At 43.2% G+C, this 26,490-nt stretch overlaps 1 protein-coding gene across 1 annotated transcript in view; it reads left to right on the top strand.

Moving 5' to 3' along the window:
• The window catches only part of ITIH5 (inter-alpha-trypsin inhibitor heavy chain 5), a 48,445-nt gene that overhangs the window by 14,304 nt on the left and 7,651 nt on the right, over nt 1-26,490 (top strand). The window contains exons 6-11 of the mRNA XM_013185439.3: nt 4,840-5,009; nt 5,508-5,624; nt 19,429-19,600; nt 22,181-22,490; nt 25,010-25,563; nt 25,929-25,979. Of these exons, the coding sequence (XP_013040893.3) occupies nt 4,840-5,009; nt 5,508-5,624; nt 19,429-19,600; nt 22,181-22,490; nt 25,010-25,563; nt 25,929-25,979 (1,374 nt within the window). The remainder of the gene's footprint in view (nt 1-4,839; nt 5,010-5,507; nt 5,625-19,428; nt 19,601-22,180; nt 22,491-25,009; nt 25,564-25,928; nt 25,980-26,490) is intronic.

The raw sequence follows: 26,490 nt of genomic DNA, 5'->3' as shown, positions 1-26,490 counted from the left end.
TAAATGCTATTAGCGAAACTAATGAGAGCAAATCTTTTAGATAGCCAAAAGTGGAGGAGCTGATCTATATTTTGTGGACCAATCTTACTACATTTGTAGTGTTTTCTACATGCTATCAGCAGAGCCAATGCACCAGGCAGGAAACACAGTCAAAAAAAAAAAAAAAAAGTTCTCTGTTCTATATTCTTTCATGATTTGCACTTTTGACTATATCCAACCTGCTAGTATCCATACAGTCTGTGATGAATAGAAGAGACAAAACTTAAAGACTTACAGACAGGAGATGCCCCTTGATGTGAAAGAGTGAAGGACACTTTTTTTGCCATTTGTAAAGCAGCATTGTAACAGTAGGAGTAGAAGCAGTAAAGAGTCCAGTTGTCCTGGTTTTAGCTGTAAGGGCCCAAGATACAAAGATTGAACTTGGTTTCACAATTTCCCAGGTATTTATGCAAAGTCATCCTGTGCTTTGCTCTTGGAAAGTCCTGTGTACATCCTCTCTGAGAATGGAGCAGAAACAAGGTGATAACAGGTCTTTCCAGGACATTTCCTATGCCAGTGACTCCTTCACACACAGCACCATCTGGGAGTTGTTTTTTTCCTACAGGAAGGTAATAGACACATATGTTTTGGAAAATAATTTTTTAATATGTGCAGGTGTCCACTTCTGTCACATACAAAGCCTAAAACAGGAGGTGTTGAGGCCAGTGATCCTGGTCTTTTCCGGTGACCCCGGCATGGAGCCATTTTCTGAATGACGTAAAACCCAGGATCCTCAGGGGTGGCTGTTCTCATCCTGTTCCTCCTGGGCAGCAGTGTGAGAACTAGCCATGAACTTGGGCAGGGAGATACCAGGCTGCTTGAAAATGATTTTATTTCTCTTCAGAGTCATAAGTCTCAGGTTTTTATATCTTATCACAGGTGTCTAGAAGCTACTAGCTGTTAGCAGAGGATGAACTGGGCATTTGAGCTCTCTTGCTGCCTCTGCCAGCCTCCAAAATAATTTGGATTTAACTTTTCATCATGTGGGGACTACATTTTTGCATGAAAAATATTTTTGCCTGCTCTGTTTATTTTATCTGAATTTGGTGGAAAATTTGTGTAAAGACCTTATTAAAGACCTCAGCATGAGCATGGATTAGCTCCGGTCTTTGGAGCTCATCCATGTTTTATAGTCTGCAATACTTCATAGATTTTCCTCTCTCAGTCACTTGTTTGATAAGAACTGGGCCAGTAAACAGGGGAGAGTAATTGTGATCCAGGTATCAGGTGCTGCCTAAAAGAGAAACCTGGGAAAGACATAGTAATTGTATTCAGACATACAAAAGGCTGTTCCAAGGAGGAAACGAATACTGTGCTTTCTATGTCAATAATAGAAAGGACAAAAAGTCATAGGTTTGTAATGCGGAAAGAAAAATGTAAATTAGACATTGAAAATGTATTCCTAACCATGAAAAAGTGGAGTTCTGGAAAGGTCTGGCAAGGGCAGGTATTGAGTTTCCATTTCTGGAGGTCTGTAATATTTCTAGACCATGTCACAAAGCCAAGTAGGAAGGGATTGAGCCTGGTAACATGAGATGGATTAGATAACCTGCCTTCCAGAGCTGATTTCTATTATTCCAGGAAGAAAAAGAAAAAAAAAAAAAAAAGGACCTTTTTTATCGGTTCATATGGTATATATATGTGTATTTAATTTCCATCCTAGAGATGGAAGAAGAATGGCTACAAAGATGGAGCTGCTTTTGCAGATATTTGTGTCACTGATAATGGCAATGTGAGGCAGCTTGGCAAGCTCCTCTCTAGGAGTTCCTAAAGACCTGTCTGAGTTACAGGGAATGACACTTCTCACCTTTATGCAGTGCTTTGAAGAGTATTTGAGGAAAGAAATGTGATCAGCATGATCCCATCTAGATTCCACAGTGCTTCACAAAACTGGATGCGTATGATTATGCTCATTTAACAGGCAGGAGAACGTGGAACATGGAGTGGCTACCTTACTCAGCTAATTTCAGACAGAGTCCATAGAAATGCTGGGACTGTAACTCATTTTGTTGTGATGCTCAGCATATCGTGCTCAACCCATCAACGTACTTAGGGCAGAGAAACGTTGAAGAGAAGTCCAAAGGCTACAGCCACAGATACGTGTGCAGTAAGTAAAAAGAGAGAGCTTCTGTTTCCAGTGTAAGACTGGCTTTCACTAATCCTGACAACAGTGCTTGCTTTTCAGCAGTTAAGGAGAAGTAATATGAAACCCTCTAATAAATCAGAAAATATAAATGAACTGTTAAGCCATTTTTATGAATTCTGGGCATTTCCCACACACTGTCAGTTAAATGTGACCTTGGAAGTGATAGAAGACAGACCCAAAATCCAGGAAGGCCAATACAAGCAAATCTGATGCATTGTGTATTAGAAACGTATTACATCTGTTGATTCATCAGATCAGAGAGCGGCTATAAAAGTGAAACCAAATCAACATGGAGATAAAATCTTATAGAGCTACTGATTTATGACTTTTCTTTGCCTGGGGAAATCTGAACTGTACACAGACTTTAGAGTAAATGTCAAAAATCTCTGGGTAATCATTTTATAAGCCCCTTTTAACATTTGACACTGGTGTCTGTAAGCAATTTCAATGCATTGGTTGGGACCTCTTGCTCTGTTTCTGTCAGGATGGATGGATTAGAATTGACTTAGAGAAGCCATGATACAGAGTCAATTGCTGACTTTACTGAAGTTGAGTAGTATCTGTCATTGCACTTCCTTTTATCAAGAATTTTGATGATGAGTTTGTTTCACATTCCAGGTCTTCCAACTACAGTTTCTTTGCATAGAAATTGGTCCTAAGAGGGAACCCCTCCCTGCCTCAATAGTATGCTCTTGTGCCTTATCTATTCAAACATACTCACAGGACATCTGTGAAATTAAAGCCAAACCAATGTGGAAATGAAATACCAGAGTGCTATTGATTTATGAGTCTTACTTTCATTCCTTTGCCTAGATAAGTCTAGATTGTATATAACATTTTAGGGCAAATGTCACAGCTTTGGCTAATCATTTTATAAACCCACAAGAACCCTCTTCCTGGCATTTCTATGGACTTTGACCTGTGGGAAGTCAGGAGAGTTAGGTAACCGCTCCATGCCTCCATTTTCCCACTTGTTAAATGGACGTAATCTTATGTATCCAGTTTGGTAAATCACTGTGGGATCTAGATGTGAGGTGGATGGTGTTCAATGTTGCCAACAGCTGTCATGTTGCATTCCTGTAATGCTGCTCCAAGCACTTTACAAAGGTGAAGTGCCACTCTTCATTACACAGACAGTGTAATAGGAGTCCCTGGAGAGCGGTTTTCCAAGACTGCCTGCACCTTGTCATTGTGATCAGTATCATTAACAGAGTCTAGAACATAATTAAAATTATGCAGAAGAATTTGCCTACATATGACCAGATGTATCATACTCTAATCTCCCCGACCCTTGACCCGATCTCCATTGAGCATAACAGAGCCTAGAAGATCATATCAGATGTAGGTACTTGCACTATGAATACCTACAACAGAACTGAATCTCACACGTTTTTTCTTTTCCCTGCCATACCACAGACATTTTGGGCTCTCTTTGGCAAAGAACAGAGGCACCCTCCCCCCCAGCACAGTATAATTAAGCATTTCATCCCCACCAATTTTAATCAGTATGCAAACAGAGATAATAGTACTTCCATGTCTCAGAGGAGTCACCATAAGAGCTGACGCACCTGAGAAGAACATCAGCTGAGAATCTATTTCAGTGTTTTCAACAGCTAGTTAGCACAAATGGAAAAGCACTTATCCCATAACTCTGGGTCACGTCAAGGCCAGCTCTGAAACTTTGGCTGTCTAATGTAAGGGTCCACATGGGATTTATAGGGAATAAACAGCTGACGCACCAAAAGACAGTAAGGTAGGATTTGGGCCACACAAAGAGACAGCAAGAAATCTTCATATCACTTAGCTTCAGAAAATGAACAGAGCTGGCAAGACAAGTAGAGGTTTCTTCAGGGACATTCAGACCTGAATTATTGTCTTTCTTTGAGATGCTCTCTGAAAAGCTCTCTGTCTTCATTGACTCAGGAGACACTCTAGGAGATTGAGGTGAGTTACATCTCTGGAATGCAGTTTGCTTGACTGCACTAGCAAGTGTTGGGTTTTGGCTCAGTATGCCATATTGAAGTTGCAGTGACTGTACCGATAGCTCTTTGCTGAACATACAGAGAACTAAGGTGACTTGTTCAGATGCAGACATTACACAGACGCTTGTAATCAGCCAGATCAATCCCACCTCAAGTCTATGGTATATCTGAACAAGTCATCTCAAGATCTCTCTATATTTTGTAGAAATCTGCAGTATGATTCATCTCATCCAAGAGGAAATGTTTAAACAAGTCAAGTGAATCATATCTGCTTTGACTGGCAGAAGCTCAGGTATAGGATCTGCATTCTAGATCTCTTGAGTTGGCAAATATTAATATCACCTAGATGTCTGATGTGTATTATTCACACAAAGTGATTAGCAGTTATATAGAGAGTATCTGCCCTTTGAGTTCAGTGACCTCCAAACAGCAATGAACATAGGAATATTGCATAAACATTTCTATCCCTGATAATATTGCAGTATTGAGTTCAATTTAGCATTCAGGGCAGGGGTTACTAAATTCTTATTTTATTGTTGGTGAGATGAATCTTCAATCTCAGTATGCAGCTATGCCAGTTGACCTAACTCCATGGTAATACACTGTGTGTTGTGCTTAGACATCTGTAAGAAAATAGGAAAAACTTGTAATATTATGGTTTTATCTCAACAGGTGATGTTTCTCCTCCTCCTTCTACTGTAATTGGACATACAAAAACCTTAGCTAAAGTTACATTCAGTCCCAATGTTGTTGAACAAACCAAGATTGCCCGGAATGGCATTTTGGGAGACTTCATAGTTAGATATGATGTCAACCGGGAGCTGAGTGTTGGGGATATTCAGGTATGTTACATGACTGATTTTTTCTATGTTATTAACTATGTCTGAAATGGTTCAATTGTCTTGCATGCTCCATATGTTCTGGCAGACGTTTTCCAAGTGAAGGCTACTTCTCCATCTTGTAAGAACTGTCCAAAATAAAATCAATGAGCTTGCAGCCACAAGATGGACTTAAACAGGTACATACTACATTGGCTTTCTTTTTGTATTTGCTTTTCAATTTCATGTAGTGGTTCTGATCCCTGGATACTTATGTTGTATCCTTATTGCATTTGGAAGGAAACCTTAATGTCCACCATGGAAGGAGATGCAGAGAATTCCACTAGGCCCTCACTCTGGATAAGCAGGGCCCTGGGATTAAGAGGGAACTCATCCTCCAGAGTAGAGTCACAGATATTGAAAGCAGGATCACATGTGCCCAATGAATTATCCCATAATGATATGTGCGGATCATTGCATCATGATCTTCCTTCCATTCCTAAATTCATTACTCTTCTACAGATTCTTAATGGGTACTTCGTACACTACTTCGCCCCCACAGATCTTCCTCCGTTACCAAAGAACGTTGTCTTTGTCCTTGACAGCAGCGCATCCATGGTGGGAACGAAACTGAGACAGGTGAGGTCCTTGCATGTGTTATGGGCTGGTTGGCTTTATGGTTGTAAAAAGCTTGTTTCAGGCTTCATCTCACCAGGTGGGTTCTTCTCCAAAATATTTGCTATGTCTGAAGTGAAACAAGGCTCTGAAGACACCTCAAGGCAAGACAATTTACCTGCAATGAGAAATTACCATGTTAATGGGACTGGGATGGGAACAAGAAGTGCAGAGGACTTCATTGCTCTTCATAAAAGGCCAGTGCTGTCAAAACTGAACAGATAGGATTGTGCTGGGCAGTTCTGTTCTGGTCAGTTTGAAGAGAGGCAGAATAGAGAGGATTCCCAGCACAGTGCATTTGGCAGACCATTGTATCCAGATTAGCAGAGAGAAGATACTTCTATCTTCACATTACAAAACCCTTGGCAAAATCCTTAGTGATGTACTACTCAATGGGTTCTTTTGAAAGAAAGGTCAGTTTATACTGTTTGAGAATCTGATTCTTTCACCATGAATCTCAGACTTATTTCTAGGGCACAGATCCTGACACGAGCCAACATATCAAGCTGAAGGCCATATCACCAATGCTTAAAACTGGCCTTTGATGTGGAGGGTTCAGGCTGGTATCTGAACATTTTTGTTCTAATTCTCTGAGCTGGGTAGATGAAAACCAGCTCGAGTCCAGGATCCAGCTAGTTGGTTTGAAAGGGCACCATTCCTGGGGGAATAACTCTCTCAGTGCGATATTATCACTCCAAACTAGAAGCAGAGATAAATGAATATTTCAACTCTGTTCTGATAGATATATCTCAGGTCTGCATTTGAACTGGAGAGGTAAGCCCAGTTTCCATCTTAAGTATCTGTGCAAAAAAAGAAAAGCCTGGGTAGGGTTAGTAGTTTCCTTCCACTTAAAGAGTTTCTCCACAGTCATGAGATACAGAGATGTTAATTGGCTTCTGGCTGTTGAATGGGCCAAATTTTTACCTTCTGTGTTCTTATCATGGCCGATCTAAAGGCAGGGGAAAGTGTCACTTTCCACATAGATTAAGGTGTTCTCAAGTTTAGAGGTGTAGATTGCATATTAGGAAGATTTTTTCACAGAGGGTGTAGTCAAGCAGGCTGCCCATGGAAAGGGCAGGCACCATCCCCAGAGGTATTTATGAGATGTATGGATGTGGCCCTAAGGGGCACAGTTTAGTGATGAGACTTGACAGATCCAGCTCACAGTTGGACTTTGTAATCTTGAAGGTTTTTCCAACCTAAATAATTCTACAATTCTTAGACACCAATATGGGGCAGTTTCAGCTTGGATGGATGATATCATGTTATAACCCTACTAGAATGACTGAAGGCCAATGGCTCAGACTTCTGTCTTGGCCAGTTAAGGAGCTCTAATTAGTCCACTCAGGCTCCTTGGTCGCCTGCCTAGAACCTGGAGTGATATTTCTGGAAACTGTGGTTGTTTGAAAGCACACTTTTATTTTATTTTTTTCTTGGCCACCAACACTAGCCTAAATGGTTGTCGCAAACACGAGCCATGGCCATCCCCTGACAGTTCTCTGCCTTTGATCAAGGACATTGTGAGTGAGCCTTTCTCTTGCTGATAAAATCTTTACCATCTGGTTTCAGTGGTGATGATAAATCTTCATTTAGAAGCTATGGTCCCTATTAAATCCAATTATCTCCACTGTAAGCTAAAATGGAGCATGGCTTTTATGGCTCCTAATTACCTTCCCCAGTGACTGGAGTAGCAAATAGAGAGCTGTTAACAAACGCACCTAGTACTGTGCTGAAGTAGGTCTTGAATGAAGATGCCTTGGAATCATTGCAAATTCCTGTGGACGGAGCCTGGCTCTTGGCTTTCTGTTATCCTTTGGCTGAAAAATGTCTGCCTTGCCTTGCAGAATAAACAGTTAGTGCCCAAATGCACCCAGCCCAGCATGCTGAAAGCGGACAATCTGCTTGTACAGCACCGAAACAGGGAGATTAGGACTCTGAAGGGGTTGGTGGTGGTATGAGCTGCACAAGTAGTGCCTTGGGTCAGCAGATTAACCTTGTACTATGAAAGCTTTTATTCTCCTCCTGACCGTATTAGCGTTTCTTTTTCATACACTTACTAAAAACAACGTGGCCAGGGATTAACCCTTAAAGGCCTAATTCATTGCACCTACTAGTAAAAATATATAATTTTCAAGCTAATTAGGTAGAAGTAGATGCCCCTTAAACCTGTAGCAAGCGTCTAGCCAGAACTTTTGTCAAGGGTGTGCTCAACGTTTGCCTGTTATCTCAGATACACTCTTTTTATGGAGAACCACTGGTATGTTATGGAGGAATGCTACATGAATTAAGCACTTACCTGGCTCTTATTTTATCTGCTCCAAAACACAGGACTTCACTGAATTATGAATTATTTAATGGCTTAAATTGTAAATGAACAAACAAACAAAGAAAACAAAACAGAAAAAGAAAACACACACACAAAAAACAACCCAAACTGGAGATTAGTTAAAGAAAGCCCAAGATCTAGGACTGGCTGATTAATATTCTTCTCCGTGTTTGCTCAGTGGCCCTTTTACCCAACTATTGTTGGTATTTAGATGTTTGTTAAATTACAGACACGTCCCCTGGTGGCAGGATACCTGTGAGCAGGGGAAATGCCTCCTTTTCTCTCAGCTGTGGTAGTCTATGGTAGTGTGTAGAGAGCTGGGAGTTCCCATGGGACAGCCTTTCCTCATTTCTGTCTACTGAGTCACATGCAAGATCAGCTAAAAATACACTCAGCACTTCTAGAGAGTGCTCTTTTAGGTCACCTTTGGTAACTATGTCAAAGGACAGTTTTTAAAGTTGTAAAAGCAAGGATGAGAGACATCAGCTGTGCAACCTTTTCCATAACAACTCAAGGAGATTTTGAACTCTTCACCCATCTGCTTTCATGGAGTTAATGGCGATGTGACTCAAATGGAGTCAGTATTTCATGTATCCTGCAGTTCCGTGATCTGAGTCATTTCCTCTTTTCCTTTCTGAAGGTTTTCTGTTTCCTACATGAATTTTTATCTGTTTGTGCCATTCTTCTATTTCTAAGATATCTCAGTCCTTGAAGCAATGAGATATCCAGACCCATTTGCAAACACGTGTAGTGGGACTGGTTGATCAGCTTAATCAAATCATTGAGACCTTTGAGACACTCCCCTTGTATCACTGAAGTATATATGAGCTTTGTGGGGAAGACCAGCTAATACACACATTTCTCCTGTGGTTTTCACTGCCTCTGAAACCTGGTAATGTCTAATGAGTTCATCTGTGTTACAGCAGTCCACCTCCACTGAGGATATGGGCCTTTGTGACACTCACAGTCTAGCAGGTAGGGAGATTAAGTTCAGGAAGAGAAAAATATTGAGAATGGTAATGAAAAAATCTCTCGTGTTCAAGACTGCATGTCATTATTGCTGTCCCTCTGGAAAGGAAAATACTGTTTCTGTCCTCAAGAGCTTTATTCCTTCATTTACAAAGAGGAAGTAAGCGCTCTATGAAATAGTTGCTTTTAATGGGAGGCAGAAGAGCCTAGGGAACAGGTTATATCTATAAGGTTTACTGGGAAGAAAAGTCATTTGCCCTTTCGAGCAGTCCGACCTGCTGATCTCTATGAGCACCTTTTACTTTAGAGGTGGGGGGCATTGCAGCCCCCCCAGTTAGGAGAAAGATGGGCCAGTTACAGGTTGACCACCTTGTGACTACCATGATTATCTCCAACCTGACAAAGCAGGTTATGGTGAAAGGATGGTGAAAAAGGACCTTTATCAGCCTGCAATTCCAGCGTTACAGAGGAGGCATGTTCCAAGCTATGAATGTGTCCCCAGCAGGGTGGATCTGCAGATGTTTTGCAGACATCATAAAATGTAGTTGTTTCAACCACAGATTCATTTCACCTTACCTTTCCCACAGGCAGCAAATGCCCACACACCCCGTTAATCAGTTGGCTACACTGCAAGCCTGGCAGCTTGTCAATGGTAGTGTGCCAGGCTGTAATTTTCTTTGAGGTTAATTGTGCTAGGAGGAACTCAACTGAAGCTGGGTCCTGCTGTGTGTTTGCAAATGCTTCAGTTTATTTGCCTGCATCCATCCAAGGGACACTTTTGGTACCCCTGATTCATGACCCACACTGTCTGAGCCCCTTTGGAGGCCTTATATACACATATCCCTAAACCACTGTGCCTCAACACACAGGCTCTCTCTGAGTAGTTTCAGGGTGGTGAGAGAGTAGACAAGCACCTGGACGCATGAGGTTCTCCCTCCAAATTCTACGTATTTCTGTTGGTTGCTGCAGAGCTGGCTGGGGGCCTGTTGACTACAAGCCCACATAGTGGCTGCTGTCCAGGAAAACTACCTTAAACCACCAGGGAATTATGGAAAAAATGCGAATCCTAATTACAGCCTTAAGTGATTTTAAAGCTACTGTGAAGAGGAAAGATTTGTCAGCTTTTCCATTTCCATTGGAAAGCAACCATCTGAGTTAATGCAGAGGAACTGTGTGCTCTGTCTCCACAACCAGCTAAATCGATGCAGCTGCCTCCTACTCAGGAGCATACAACATTGCCATCTCACTCCTCTCTTTAGGTGTGAATATGGAATATAGTAATCACTACACTAAATAGAATGTCAGTCCGTACAGTCCTTGACTGTTCAGCTTCCAAAAAAAGGTGCAAGTATTTGTTATGCAGCAGAATATTCTGCTTTTCCCAAACTCTAAAACTTATAATAAATGACATGGTCACACAGATTAAAAAGCAAGTTTCAGAGCAAGGTGCCCTCAGGTGTTCAGGACAGGGTGCATCTTTTTGTGGTGTTAGGACTAATGCTGGCATGCCCCAGCTGATTTGCTCCACACTGAGGCAACAGAAGTAGAGACAGCATTCCCCGAGGAGACCCCAGCCTAGCTGTAAACAGCAAGTCTTTGAATTGGGTTCAGAGTAAATAGGAAGCAAACCAAGTGCAGAGTTTGACATGGAGATACGGCTGGGGCTTGATCTGAAACCCCATGAAGACAGTGAGAGTTTTCCCTAAGGTTTCAAGGGGATTCATCAATTTGCTGAATTCATCAAATGCTGGGCCAAAACCAGATGCCACTGAAGTGACCAACACAACCCAGTGATCACCTGGCAAGTCCATATAAACAAGGAAGGGGCAAAATAAAGCTGGGAGGTCAGTCTGGGGATCCAGGAGTCCATGACCAGACACAAGCAGAGCTGTGATAGAGCTAGAGACAAATACCTGGGTCTCAGACTGGGACTGAAGGCCCAGTATCCTCAAGGCCTTGGCATGCACATAAATCTGTGAAACGATAGATCTGTTTTCTGCAGTCCTTTCCAAGGTAGAACTGTGTTTTCCGGTTGCTGGAGCAATTACCTGGGAGCCAGACCTGGCTTCTGTTCATGCTGTCATTATGAATTTGAACTTAGTTGGGTTATTTTCTTTGTCTGTGCTTGTCTTCTTGCAGAGTCTTGTACAGGCTGGGCTTATGGATACACAAGATCCCCCAAGTCTAAAAGACATCCGATCTTTGCCAAGAACCAAGCTATTAGTCTAGCACTGCTTGCAACACTGCTATTTCCAAGTAAATACTCCTTCACCCTGTTAGGGGGTACATACTACAGGCATTGCCCAACCGGGTCAGTCTGTCTCTAGCTGCATAGAGCAGTCAAGGCTCTGAACGACTGCCTGGGACCTTGTTGGAAAGCCTACAGGAACGATGTCTTCTGTGTTATGTTACTATAGTAAGAAGTACTACAGTCATCGGGCAGCGTTCACAGGCAGATTCTGATTCAGGGGTCTGCATGATGTAATTTGAGGTCTCTTAGGAACAGGGTGTGTGATACAATCTGTGTTATAAGGAGAAAACTGTTGCTTGGATAGTTATTCCCTGATGTACTGAGCTGATGTTCTTCAAAGTGTCTGCTGTCTTCTCAGCTCTGCAGAGTTTTGGGCAAAGATTTTGCCTGTGTTCATTTGAGATGGCTTGGGATGGAGGCAGAGATGTGCAGAACGTAGGAGACAGAGTGGGGCTCCTGGAGCTGGAGATGCTGAGGACATTAGGAAATGGGGAAAAGGGAGAAAATGAAGAAGGGGAGCAGGTGCTGAAGGACTGTGAGGGCCCTGTGGCAGACTCTCAGGTGGGAAAACAGGCAAATTTGCTTTTTTTCCTATTTTTAATTTATTTTTTAAACTACTATTTAGTGCTTTTGCATTGCCTGGTGCTAACCCTGAGCAAAAGTACTGGGATTTTGCTCCAAATAGCTAACCATTACACCATCCCTCATCCACTGGAGATGAAAATGCATCTAATGAAGTTGCATCTAGAAGTAAGAAGTTTCACAGTTCAAGGAAAAATGCAAGGACTATGAAAGGAGGTGGCTACAGAGTGATGATCTCTGCAGAGGGATAACAGGTACTTGTCTCTGTGGAAGTACAGTACTCCCGTTCATGGAGAAATAACACATGCCTCCTCTCCATGGAGAAATGACACCTCCTCTCTGAGTAGGAATGGTGCAGTCTCTCTGTGGAGAAATATCTGGGGTCTTTTCTCCATAGATAGGTAGCATATTGCCTCTGTAAAGGAGCAACACATTGCTCCTAGGGGGTTACATGCACGGGTAGGATATTCTGAGAAGGGACTAGAAAGCTTCAAACCCAGCAAGCTGCCGACTGCTGAGCCACCCACTGTGAGAGAGCGGCTGCACAATGAAGGATGGAGGTTAATCAACGTGAGAAACAGCGACCCGTGTCTCAGCCCACGTCCTGCTGTGTAAGGTAGCAGCTAATTGCTGCTGAAATCCAGGGTCTGTGCTGTGGTTAGCCTCTTCTTGGGCATATGAGTTCTTCCCAGCACCGTGTCTGCAGCTTGTCTCTATGACAGGGGCAGGGAGTGAAAGTCCCAAGTTCCTGGAACAGTTTTCATGCACTGCGACTAGCTCCATCTTCTGAGGACAGGCAGAGGGAGGGACATCGAGCTCTGTATTGAGGGCATGGGGCACTTTCCCCTTGGCATTGACCTCTTTGCTGCTAGCTCCATGGAGATTGTTTGTCATGCTGACAAGGGGAGGGTTTGAGTGTCTGACTGGAGTGTTATGGGATGTGATTCTACTTAAAATGAGCTAAGCACAAGACAAGAATGTGGCCTTCATACGCTGCTGCGTCAGTCTGGCTGTCTGCCTGGGTAGCCTCGTTGTTTCCCATGGGGTTATGTCAGTATGGCACTGTGGGGCAGCCTTTAAACTTTTATTTTTGACCAGTTTTACAGGAATGTTTGCTGCTCCAAACGTAACCAGCATTGCTGGTAAGGGCTTGAACTAATGATGCATGGTACCGATAACAGCTTGCCTTCTTCAGTCTTTGTACAGGTATTTATTTGTATCATCAACACTGCTGTAAGGTTGCAAAGACTTAGGAGCTACTCCGCACACATGAAACCCCAGTTCCTGAGAAATCAGATCATTTTGCAGTTTTTCATGTGTTTATCCTCATCGTGCTGTTGGGTGCTGGAAAACTGCATTACCCACAACTGGACAGATGTGGTACAAAATGATTTGCTCAGGATGTCAGTGGCAGAATAGGCAATAGAAACACTTCCTCTAAATGATGGAGAATTTATTTTGCAGACAGAAACTGCAGTGCACCTTTTTCTAAGGCCATACACGGAGTCATCAATGTTCAACTGATTAGCAAGGGTTGTGTGATGTTTTGGGGTGAGAAGCTGGTACAAGCACTGGAGACAGTTCTTTACTGTCCAGAGCTCTACATCCAAACTCCCTCCCTTCACAGACCAGTGTCAGCATAAAACAAAATGCTTGTTGTCCAGAATTGTGAAGGAGTTTTCCTTGGTTACGTGATCAGTGTCTGCCAGGAAGAAAGCACAAAGATACATTGATGGGGAGGGGGTGAGCTGCAGTCCCTGAACTGCACGACACTCCCTGCAGAGGAAGAAAGGGCAGATTGTCCTCTCCTAAGAGGGGCATGGAGGATGGCAAAAAAATCTAAGGATATGCTTCTGGGTTCAAACCCATTTTTGGTACAAAGTCCTTGTTGCTGACAATTGGCACGTGATCTGCATTATGTGGGCGGAAAGGAAATGGGGCCATAGAGGAAAGCAAACCTGGTAAGATGTGGCATGAGACCTCAGCAGGAAAGACACTGCCCAAACCCGTGCTTTTTCTGCACGTTATCTTCTCCCTGTAAAATGGCAGTGGTGCTCCCACTGCTGGGATCACAGCCTGGATCCCAAACCAAGTCTATGGCAGTACCTTCTCTGGCCTCAACAGAGCTATTTCAGGTGTTTCTCGGTTGCCAGCCTTTCCTCACCTCACAGTATTAATCCCTCTGACAAACTGATCAGATATTGCTGTTTTGGCTTGGAAAAGCCACTTCTGGAGCTTCATCAGCTGCCTGTTCATGTTTGGAAAGGGAAAGGTATGAACCAAAGCACAGAGGATATGAAATGGGGGGGGGAGGACAATTCATCTGTATTTTTCTTCTTGTGCTTCCTTAGAATGTATTGCCAAACAACATATTTGCTTGTACTTTTCTCCTTCCCACTGTAGGATATCTGGTTTCTGAGCCCTTCTGCGCTCTGTTGCACTCTCAGACAAGTTACTGGCCAGAGCTGTGTGTTTCTAATTCCCTTTGAGCTTATGTCTTGTGCCATAGCTTCTTTCTTGTCAAATATGGACTCTCGCAGGAGATCTGGAAGGAAAAAGTAAAGGCTCTGATGCATCCAGTTCCCAAATTAGCAGGCAGATGAGCCTCAGAGCTAACAGTGCTATATAGTTGTGATCTCTTGTGCCGAATACAGGATACTGTTGTCAAGACTCTGCATGCATCTGAAATTTTGTCCTCTAGTCGCAGCTTCCTTCACTGTGTGGTTGCAAATGGTCCCATGCCCTCCCTTCCAGCGCCCTGCAGCCCGTTCTCATGCAATACTTCCAGCTGATGAGTACAGCTTTCAGTCTCTAACACCTTCCTCTCTGCTAGCCGTGCTCTTTAGACCGACTGATCCCAAGCCCACACGGTTCCCTGGTGCTGCCTGAAGCTGGAAGGGGGCTGTCGCTGGTGCTGATGTCTCATTGTCCTGCCCTTGTTGAGGGCAGATGCCAGCTGTGTTTGGGCGTGCAGGGTATGACTAAGGATTGCCAAGTGATCTCAGAGGCACTGCTTGCTGGGAGAGCTCCCTCTGCATCTGGAAGCTGTTTCCAAAAGGGGCTGAGTTCCTGCTGTGCTGCAGAGGCCCATTATTTGTACAGCACTGGAGTCAGCGTGGACTGAAAGTCTTTTGATTTTTACTGGCTGGCATGAGGCTTGCATAGAGGATGTGGGCCTGGGATGGAGCACTTACAAGCGCTCCTAGGCAATGGAAAATTTAAATACGTGGGCCTGGGACATGCATGATAATGAGGTGTTTGAGCTCCCTGCTTGCTTCATAGCAGAGCCAGTGTCTGGCAATGCTGTGGCATCTAACAACCATACATTGTCTCCCTTTGAACTGCACAGCGTTCAGGGTAGCCAGGCTTCGCCCTCACCCTGCTCCTCAAACAACCAAGGGACTGTGGGGGAAATGTCACCGGGGCTCACATTCCTCCTAAAAGGTGCCCAGATGGTCTGACATCATCCCAGATGTCTCCGAGGCAGCTCTTTGACCCAAGAAAGGGCTGAAGGCTCTCAGTTGGCCCATGGGAGCATGTCTCTTTCCATGCTTTGTTCCACCAGCATTTTAGCTAAGTCAGAGAGAGCCCCAAGGGGCAGATACAGAGGTGACAAGTGGCAGCTGAACTGGAGTGTAGCTGAGGGAGTTCTCCTCTTCCCTGCTGTTGCTGGTGGTTGTACAGCCCTGAGCCATCTCAGCCGTGATGCAGGGCCCTTAGCAAGGATGAACCAGAAGAGCAGCGGTTGTGTTGCACGTCCAGGTATCACTGTGGAGGTGAGAGTCCATATTCAGTTTCTCATCATTTCAGAAGCACAGACATTAACTGTGATTACTCCCCAGCCAGACACTGTCACCCAGGCTTTCTCCAGCTTTAGATCATTATGTTTGTGCTCCAGATTTGGAGAGTGAGATTTTGTAGCCCTGGCTGTTTCAAGCCTTAGGTTCCAGCTGTACTGACAGCTCATTCAGAATCACGATTTCTCAACTCATATGCACTGGAATGGCAATTCGGTCTCTGCCTCTCAGCTCAGTTTCGTCCATGCTGATCTGGGGGAAACAGAAGAATCTCCCCACCGAGCTATCCCCTTTAAATCCTGATTTAAAACTTGTCTGTGACAACTACCAACCATTCCCAACCGGCAAAAAGTGACTTTTTTGAGCTGTTCTCTATTGCTGATTCCTATCACCCTCTCCTTTAATCCTTGCTTCATCCTCTACACAAAAGTGCATCTGCACAGGCAAACACATTGGAAATAGCGTTTCACCTTAAAGTACCTGGCACAAGAATGTTGGACCTTAAACTGGGCTTCCTCATTGCGAATGGGTTAGATTTATCCTCAAAATGAGATCGATATCATCTGCACAGCAGTGGGAGAATATTCTGACCCTTGCCAGGGAAGAAATGGTTAATTTTCTGCCTCACAGGAGAGTGTCTTTGGCATGCATTTCAGCGCAATGACTCACTGGGGCCAGAGGGAGTGGAAGTGCAAAGACCCCATTGCAGCAATCAGCTTGGGAATCCCACTCCTTGGCTCCTCGGAGCCAGGAGAGGTTCCAGCTGTGGCCTTACAAGGCCAGAACAAGAAACCTGCTGCCGTGTCCCGAGCGAAGCTGCTGCCAGGCACTCCCTGCACGAAATGCTCTAAATCCTCTCCTGGAGGCTGGGGGGACCGAAGGAGAGGGCTGGGCTTCCAGAGCACTCAGTCACAGCAGTGTATTTAAGGATTTCAGGCGGTGCACTTTTACCAAGATATTCTCCTTATTTAAAGCTCCATCTGCCTGCCAGCTCCTGAATCTCATCCAGTCCTCCAGAGGGATGTCAGGTCCCTCTTGCAGCCCATTTATGGGTACGGCGTGTGTTGCCACCCTGCAAGGGCTGCAGTCTTTAGGATAAACCTGGAGTTCCTTACAGGCTGGGAGGAGAGATGGAAACAAACGCGATGAGCCAAGCAATTCAGAGCACACTGGGAGAGACGGAGAGCCAGTTCAGCTCCTTTTGGCTCCAGTAAGCACTGCGGTGTTCAGGACCGGACAGGTTTAGGTCCTGAGGTGAGTTCCACCTTCCCTCTAGCTGAGCTACTCAGCCTCCCGGAGGCGATGCTGGAAGACAGGCACTTCCAGACAGTGACTCAGCCCGTCCTAAAAACTATCCAAAGCAGATGGGATGAATTACTCTCCGGAGGTATCTCCCCCTGCCTGGAGAGGGATTAGATGAAGTGCCCAGCTTTCTGATGATTGAGTTGGGAACATTGAATCCCACCCTTCATTTTTACTGGGGATGAACCATTTGGCCTCCTTCATATTTTGCTCACTTTGAAGCAAAACCATGTGCGTAAACACTTGTACATATGTTTGCATATATAGTACACAAAGTTTATTTTAGTGAAGTTACAGAGACAAGCACACGTTGGAGATGCTGGAATCTGAGTTGCGTGTGCATCCGCTTTAATATATGACAGAACTTTTTCCTGGGAAAAACTGACTAAAACTCCATGGAAACGACTCAACTGTGACAAAATAAAAGACAAAAAGGAAAGAGAGTATGAAAGAAGGAGAGAGAGGGAGAGATGGTCCCAACCCCACGTTTGGAACCTGTGTGAGGGTGTGGAGAAGTGCTGAGTTTTCTAGGAAAGTCTGCTTCAGTTCTCTCCTGACCTGTTCAGCAGTTGTAGCTTGGATGCTCACTGCACACAGACTTCGCTGTTGCTCTGCATCGTTTCTCCTTTTCTTTTCATTTTCTTTTGGCTGAATGCAGTCAAGAATGTCAAAAGGAATTTCTGTGCACACTGGAGGTGAGAGGCAGTGTCCCCGTGAGAAAGCCAAAGCAAGATTACGTTTCCTATTGCCTTGTTCTCAGAAAAACAAACAAACAAACAAGCAAGCAAACAAACAAACAAAGAAAAACCCAGCTTTCTTGGGCCCAATAAATCCCTCTGAGGAAAGTGCAGTTTGACAGAATGCAAGCAACTGAAAAAAGGGTTTTTGTAATGGGAAAGGTCAAGTGATGTTAATTATAATCACAGCTACAGTATGGTTAATGAGATTTGGGCTCTTTCTCTTTGAAAGAGCCTCCTCTACCAGCGCCTGCATTATTTTTCCTGTCTATAAAACACGCATGAAATGTGGTAAGGCAATGGTGGTAAGGCATGAAGCAGAGTTCCACCTAACCAAAAGGAAGATGAATCCTGCAATCCCTAGAGGGAGAATGGGTAATACATAAGGCAGAAGCAGACAAGGAGGAACTCCAGACCTGGCTCCAAAATGCTGGGAGCTAAGGGAAATATTCCCCCTTAACTTTAGATGGACCTCAGACTGGAAGCCAAGTCACCAGCTGGGACGCTGCGAGATTCCACTGTTGTGGGTGATTTGTCTGCAGTTGCATCATCAGCTTTCATGCAGAATCCAGAGGGGTATTGATGACACAGCTTGATCTTTGATCTCACAGCTTTGAGACCCTTTCCAAACTGTCTTTGCACAGCAACATCAAGCCTAGAAACACCTGTTTTTCAGCACTGCTGATTACCTTTTGTATTTCTTCTGGACAAGGCTTTCATATATTTCCATGATAGGCATGAGAGAAACCTTTAAGTGCCAATGGGTCCACCATATTATTCCAGGATGGTCAAGAAGGGGCAGAGTTGAGAAGCTGCTGATCCCTCTGCTTACAGGTATTGCTTCATGTTCCTCCCATGTGTTTTGCATAGAAATACAGGGTATGTTTTTGCACAGATGGTGACTGCTTCTGGGTATCTTCTCTCAGCTAGTCTCAATAAGCTGAAATTTATTTCCATGCAAACACAGCTGAATGGATGCTACATCAAAGCTGGTCACACTGGGAGGACTGGACACATCTGTACTCTTCCTGTTGGCTTATCCTTGGTGGTCTGTCTTTCCAATCACACAGGCACCTTAATTTCTCTTGTTATGAACTTGGCTTGATACAACTCGGATCAGTACTCTATCTGGTTGCCTGTATTTGCATAGGATGGCAAACAGCAGAACAATATGATGTTGGTGCATTGCTGGAAAAACAATATGCCTGGGATCAAACTGACTAGCATGTAGAATCAGCAATAACTAGTCAAGGCTTCTTTTTTTTCGTATTCATTTGAACATACGAGCTCATACATCTGTTAATTGGTGGAACCGTTCATTGCAGTATGTATGTACCAATCAGTTTCCTAATTATGAACAAGGCTGGTGCATCCTTGACTTATTTAGAGGTATTTCAACTTTTAAATAACTCTCTTAACCATGTGCCACTTACATCTTACTGCAAATCTAGAGGACTTTAAAAGAAATCCATGAGGCTTTTGGTATTAACTTTTTTCAGTGTTCCTTAGTCCAGGGCACATTTCTCCCAGTCACTAGGAGTTTTTATCCTAATACTTAGGCCCAAGCACATCTCTCCCAACTTTGCAACATCTTTTGGGGCAAGAGTTGTTCTTTTATTCTATATTTGCATAGCATCTGGCTCCACAGAGATCAGGCCTCAAAACAGGGAAGAACATTCCAGCTGCCTTCATGATCCAAACTGGCAGTGTAGAATTATTTGTAAGATCAGTAAGCATCTCTAATTCTTGCCTGCTAAAGCAGTGACTGTTGCACCTACTGGTCTCTTTTCTCTTCTCTTTCCAGACCAAAGAAGCTCTCTTCACAATTCTCCAGGACCTAAGGCCTGAAGACCACTTCAATATCATTGGCTTTTCCAACCGAATAAAGGTCTGGCAGCAGGACCGGCTGGTGCCAGTTACTCCAAATAATATAAGAGATGCCAAAAAGTACATTCATAACATGTCACCAACTGGAGGTAGGATCCAGAGATATGAATGGTATTAATTTTGCTATCCAATTAACTGCACATTCAGTGCTGAGTGTGGTCCTGTATCATGTAGCAATAAAAAACATTGGCATTTAAGCCATGGGAGAAAGGGACCCCTTTGCTATCTCTACTTAGGGTCAAGTGGTGAAAGGATATGGGCCCTGTATCAACTTACATCATGGCTATCTGTCCCCAGATCTGGTTATATGATCTGATATTCTTCTTAAAGCCAAATTGGGCCCATTCTCCCATGCATTCAGTGACATCCTGGGAGTGGGAAAATTCCCAACATCATTTCTTTATGACACAGGGAAAAAAAAAAAACACGTCCTTGTGAAGGACACAGGACAGTACTTTTGCAGTTTCTGAAAACCTGTGTAAAAGCAGGAATGTAGTTATGCCTGGGTCGTAAACCCCATAACTGGACTAGCCAGTGTGGGCTGTTGGGTTGCCTTCTGTCAGAGCTGATTCCTCACCTAGTGCTGTCTCCTTCTTGTCTCTTCCTTCTAACTAGCATTAAGGAGCAGCCATAATAACATTCAAGAATTTGTCATCCCTTTTTGCTTGTGCCTTATTGCCAGGAGTGAAGAGGGGAGAAGAGGAGCCCCCAGAGCAGTGGCAGAGTGCAGGCATGATTTTGAGTTTGATTCAGTAGTCTCCTAGGAGTCTCTGGACAGTAGTGTAAAAAAATAACATAGCAAGGTTTGTAATCAAGCATACCCTGGCAGCTGTGCCCATCCTGGCTGAGCACTCCTCAGATAGGCTACAAAATGACTTATGCAGATTTTTCTCTGTGCAAGGGATCACAGCTGGCTGAAGGTCGGACAGGGTCTTCCTATGGTTGCCCCTGAGCAGTGACCACTCCTAGCAAAGGAAACGCTCTGATGGAAAAACACAGCAAACAGGATGGTTTTCCACGCTGTTTGTATTACAAGGAAGAGAGTTTAGGAAGTGGTCAAGAGACCTGCCCAGTTAAACAATTGCCGATAGTGGGACAAAATTCAGAGTAAAAAGCTTTTTACTTCAGAAGTGCCAAAGGAGAGTTGTGCAGGGACAGCTGAGTTTGCCTGTGGACCTGACAGAACAAAAGCAAAAGGAAATGATTAACTCTGAGGTTCAACAGGAAGGTGTAAATGATTCTCTACCGCAGGCAAGCAGTCGTTTAGTTTTGGCTAACTCTGCATTTTCCTCATAGATACGCTGTGGCTTGAATATCTTCCTGTGAACGTGAATGCACTTTGGCTCACAGATCAAACACACAGAGCATGTGCTGTGCTTGCACTGCTGTGTCATACTTGCACGCCAAAGAATTGGGAACGAGATATTGTGGCACAATATCCATGCATGTTGCAGAAGGCATTGTTCAATGCTCTATGGCTCTGTGACGTGCCTGGATTTGAAATGACACTATCTGCCACACTAGATGGTTTTTCATTTGTTTCTGGGGAAACAATTATTTCTGAAGTTTTGGACCTGGATGGGGACTGTGAGAATATTAAGACGTTTAAGTGCAGGATTATGTTTCAGTCATTTTGCAGAAACACAGTCTGGATTCTGAGGACTTTTCAGACGTTTTATGCTCTTTCCTGTGCTTTGTCTTGGTTACAGACACTGGAGTTGTGCAAACTAAGTTTCTAAGTTCATGATGCATGGTCAGACCTACTAGCACATATTTGCTATTAAACTCTCTAGAGCTCCCCTTCTGGACACGCAGGAGTCTGTTGTGTGTGTTTCTTACTCCATTTCACCTGCTTTTTTTTTCTGAGAGCTGTTTTTAATCCAGACATACTGATCTTGTAAATGTTCCACAACCAATCCCTCTTTGCTTTGACTAGCACAAGAAATACCTGGAGCCAGGTGACACCCATACTCCTCTTCCAGGTTTCTTTTTTTTTTTTTCTGAACGTGCAGTAGGCTTGAATCCTTTCCATGCATATTTTTCTGATGTACCTGTATTCCCTCATTTATTTTCTGTTTTCTCGTTCTCTCTCCACTTCAGGCAGTTGCATTCTTTGCCTAGGGAATTGTATTGTGAAAACACACTCCTCATCCAATAAAGCCATTTCTCGTCTCTTTAAACTTTGTTAGCCACACAGGTTTGAAGAGCAATACCAACCACTTGTTTTCCCACTTGAAAGGCTTTTCTCTCTCTTCAAATCTTGTGCCCTTCAGACAAATTGGGCAGAACTTGTTTTCCCAGTTAAGATACCATCTCTGAGAGTCCAGTAATTAACCTTAACTGTTTTTTATGTACCAGTAGGACATAGTATGTACTGTGACTCTGCTTACCATGGCTGATTGATTGTTGTATATTGAAACATTCAAGTATGGAGAAATTTCACAGAATCAACTGCAATTCATATTTTAAATCATCAGAATGTAAACAGTTTTTCCAAACTGGTGCTAAGTAAGAACTGATTTGAGTAAAAGGGATATTGCAACCTCACACAGAGAAAAGGACCATCATAATGTACAGAGTTGCTGTCATTCTACTAAAGGGAGCTTAGGAAAATTATTTGCACCACCCTTAGAAGGGGAAATGAGCTAATCCTTTTGGTGCTTTCCCAGGAACTAATATTAACAGTGCACTCCAGACTGGTGCAAAGCTGCTAAATGATTACATTGCTCAGAACGACATCGATGCCAGAAGCGTCTCTCTGATCATCTTCCTCACTGATGGGAGGCCCACTGTTGGGGAAACACAGTCATCCAAAATCCTCAGCAACACCAAGGATGCCATCCGTGATAAGTTCTGCCTATTCACCATTGGCATTGGAAATGATGTGGACTACAGGCTGCTGGAGAGGATGGCACTGGAGAACTGTGGCATGACAAGGCATTTCCAGGAGGATGAGGATGCAGCCAGCCACCTGAAAGGGTTTGTTCTGCTTTGTCTGTTCTTGCATCTTCATCAGTTCTTGTGGACATTTAGGGGGAAAATCCTCTAAGGGGACATGGCAAGACACAGAAATTTGTCTGAGGCTTATCTAATGTTGAAAGGATATACTTCAAAACTGAGATTTAAAGTTTCTTGCAGGAAGTATGTGTACTTCTTATAAATTGTTTCCTTTCTAGTAGACACTCTGAGGGGCACTGGAGCTTCCCAGCCCACAGAATGAAGCATTTGTTCTGCTTACTCAGAATACTTTTTTGGGCATGTAAACCTTGGGAGGTAGAAGACAAGTGCAAACTCTCCTCAGGTGAATGGAGGAAGGAAAAGATGTATTGATCAGTTTAAATTGACAACATAAACAGCACGTAGTTATTCCATTCCCTTATTTTTCTCTGTGACCCAAACAGCTTTCCTGTAATCCTCATCATTAGTGGGACTGGAGGTTATGTTTCTCTTCTGTGATAGCTCTGTCTAAAACGTCAGGCAGTGTATCAGTATTTCCAAGTAAAAGTGTTTGGCTTTTGCCCCTTGTTGTTTTGAATCTCAGAAACCAAAAAGAGACAGTCATTGAGCAGGGAACTTTAATTTTGCCTGGATAGTGCCTAATTTGCTTGCAGCAATGCAGCTATGTACCTTCCACTAGAGCTGTTCTGTCTGTGGTGGTTATGCTAGGACATGCGTGTCTTCCTTTTAAACCACATTTTGTAGATCCATCTACCACTCCACCCATGTCATTTGCTTCTCAGAACACGCATTTTGGATAGCAAGTGGCATTCCCTGGCACTTGAAGGATGTGCTGGCTGATTGGGCCACAGAAACCCAGCACAGCAAGTAGTTTTTTTCAAACACCTCTATCTGATAAGCAGCTCACTGTTTATCAAGGTCAGTGATGGCAAACCCATTTGGTATCTGGTGCCAAATTTATAAGGAAAAGCATAATAACTTGCTGGAGGCCAATTCAAATCACTGGTGGAGGGAAAATCTATGTGCATACCAATGTGATTTCTGACTTCTGTGGTTAGTGGATTGCATTTTCACACAAATGCTTGAACTATGCTATCAGACAGGTTGCATCCTTCACTCCACTACTTGTATACTGCAGGAGCTATTCCATAGAAAGTTATCAGGTTGAATTCACTCATGTTTTAAAATGTGTTGAGGTCTCTGCATTGAAGATGCTAAGTGCTCGAGAGAGATTTTCAAAAAAAGCCAACTAATTCGGGCTTTGTTTTTTTTTTTGAGAGAGAGAATAAAATATAAAGTGCAACTCCAGCCTTCCAACAATCTGTATAAGCAGATGTGAAAAATAAATGCAGATTGAGCTAAAAAAGAGCTGAGGCCACTTCCTTGTTTATTTACCAAATTAGACTCAAATGTTTTGCCAAGAGATGAGGAGGATGACATTTAAATGGGAAATTTAGCATTTGTGGAGCAGCCTGGAAAGTTCCATCAAAGCACATTGCTTCAGGGAAAACACAGTGCTGTAAACTTAGGCCTTGACCCCTTGTAAAAGCTTTCTGGCCTGTCCAATATGACGTATTTTCAGAATAGTGTATTCTTAGTGTAGGGTCACGTTAACAAAGAATTATAGAATTAAACTCTGGTTCCACAGAAGGCATTGCATGCTCCAACAGAAAATCAGTGATAAGGTAGCACTGATTTCTCTTCCTCCATGCCTCCTGCACTTAGTGGTTAGGATTCCTACATTCCTTTGAAGTACTCTTGATTTTTATTTTCCTTTGCCCAATAGAAAACTGTATTCCTGCCTGTCCCACACTGACCATCCCAAGCTGTAGTAGCTAGGGCTTTTTCCAGCAATACAGAAGTTTTGGTTCAGATACTCTCCAGCTTTTTGGGACCTAGTATCTTGACTTACTGTTTCTGGCTATGGAATACCACACATAATACCACCAGAAAACAATTGGTTGTGGCATGTTTTCTGTGTACATTTCGAAATAACCACAGTGCTTTCTTTGAGCCTAAGAGACCAAGAACTTATTTTTAATGGACAGACCCTCTTAAGTAAGTGTAAGTGGCCAGAAATATCTCCTTGCAGAGCTCTTAAATTCTAGTGGAAGCTAGGTAACAGCCAGACCATGCTGGGATGCTTCTGAACATACCTAAGAGACTCTGTTTAGATGCCTAAGAAACACCGAAAACTAGAATGGGGCAGAGAATAACTTTGGCTGAAAGGCACCTGTAGAGGTCATGTAATCCAGCCTCCTGCTCAGAGAGAAGCTACCTTCAAATTTAGTTGAGGTTTCTCAAGGCCTTTTCCATTCAAGTTTTGAAAACCTCCAAGGGTACAGACTCCATTGTCTCTTGGAGCCCAGTTACACTGGACAGACTAGGTAAATTTGGGGCCTGGTAGCTCTAACTGTTCCTGAACATCCTCGGAGGTGTGTTAGATAGTCTGACTTATCGTTGGCCATGTATAGCTACAAGAATGTGTGCATATACTTGTATGAATAATACTTGCAGTGTGTGATGTGTCTTTATTTTAGATTCTATGATGAGATAGGAACACCCCTCCTCTCTGACATCCGTGTTGATTACCCTGAAGACAATGTGGAGCAAGTCACTCAGAACTTCTTCCCTAACTACTTCAATGGCTCTGAAATTATAATAGCTGGCAAACTCATCAACCGTACCTCAGATAGCCTCCATGTGGAGGTGACTGCTAGCAACTCCAAGAAGTACATCCTCCTCAAAACAGATGTGGCTATTGACCTGCCAAGCAAGAATGACATCAGAGCTGTCCCTGGCCTGGAAGATGGCAAAGGTGATCAAAATTACATTGAGAGGGCGTGGAGTTACCTCACCATCAAGGAATTGCTTAACTCCCGGCTGAAGAGTGATGACAATCAGGAGAAAGAATATTTGATGGAGAAAGCAAAGTCAATGGCCCTGACTTACAATTTTGTAACTCCTTTCACCTTTCTGAAGATGAGAGAGGCTGGGCTCCATTCAGAACCACCTGCAGAGGAGCTTATCAGACCTTCTACTGATGGCATTGGTGAAAAGCTGCAGAGCTTGCAGGGACACAAGGCACCACCAGGTACGAGGAAAAAATAACCATGTGCTGGTAAGAAATATTTTCACATTAGATAATTTCTCACAGCTGACTTGGTAACAGGGATGATCAAGCCAATGAATTGTAGGGTGGTAAACAGAAAACTGGGATCTTCATATTGATTTTGTTGATTGTGGGCTGGGTGACCTTGAGCAAGACCTTTTAGGCACCTAACTCACCCCCTAGAAGCTTGTACTTTAGAAACTACAACAGAAAATTTAGTGTTTTAAGGGAAGCTTACAATAGCTGCAGGAGTATGTGCAACAATCTCTCTGAATAGTATTTTGGGAGCATTAGTACACTATGACTCTTTCTGCTGCTCAGTAACAGCCTTCTCTCCCTACTCCTAGGTATACGCAGACAACAAGATAAGCAAAGAATTAAAATCTCCAAAACTTCAGGTCAGTACCTGTTTTCATGCTTTTTATAATCCAAGATATTTGTGGTTGATTAAAAAAATTTAAATTGCATGCCACTGTGGTGTAAGCATCCTAATAGATCAGCCAAAATTTTATTTACTAGCCTGCAGAGTAGGGAGGCAAATGAAAACAAAAACAAAATACTGAAGGGATCAGGAATGAGGATAAGCATGGGGAAACACAGCCAGGTAGTTGATCTACAGTATTTGATCATCGTGTTTGAAAATAACATAGATTAGTGAACAGGAAGCTTGTTATCTCTTTACTAGAACTGGTCAAAAAATGTTTGATTTTTATAAAGCAATGTTGTTGAAACATAAAAATATTGTTGGAGAAGAAAAGAAGAGACAATTCTGTAGTGTTTTACTATTTTCCTGTTGCTTCTATAGCTCTACATAACATTCTTTTCATAATTAAATGAATAAAGAATAAGCCCAGATCAATAATTTAGCCTTGAACTGCACTGGTTAAGGTCACACTTACTTTAAAAAGT

The sequence above is a fragment of the Anser cygnoides genome, chromosome 1 (assembly GCF_040182565.1).
Source record: "Anser cygnoides isolate HZ-2024a breed goose chromosome 1, Taihu_goose_T2T_genome, whole genome shotgun sequence".
Classification (NCBI taxonomy): domain Eukaryota; kingdom Metazoa; phylum Chordata; class Aves; order Anseriformes; family Anatidae; genus Anser; species Anser cygnoides.
The sequence above is the reverse complement of the archived record's forward strand: the minus strand, read 5'-3'. Positions and strand labels throughout refer to the sequence as shown.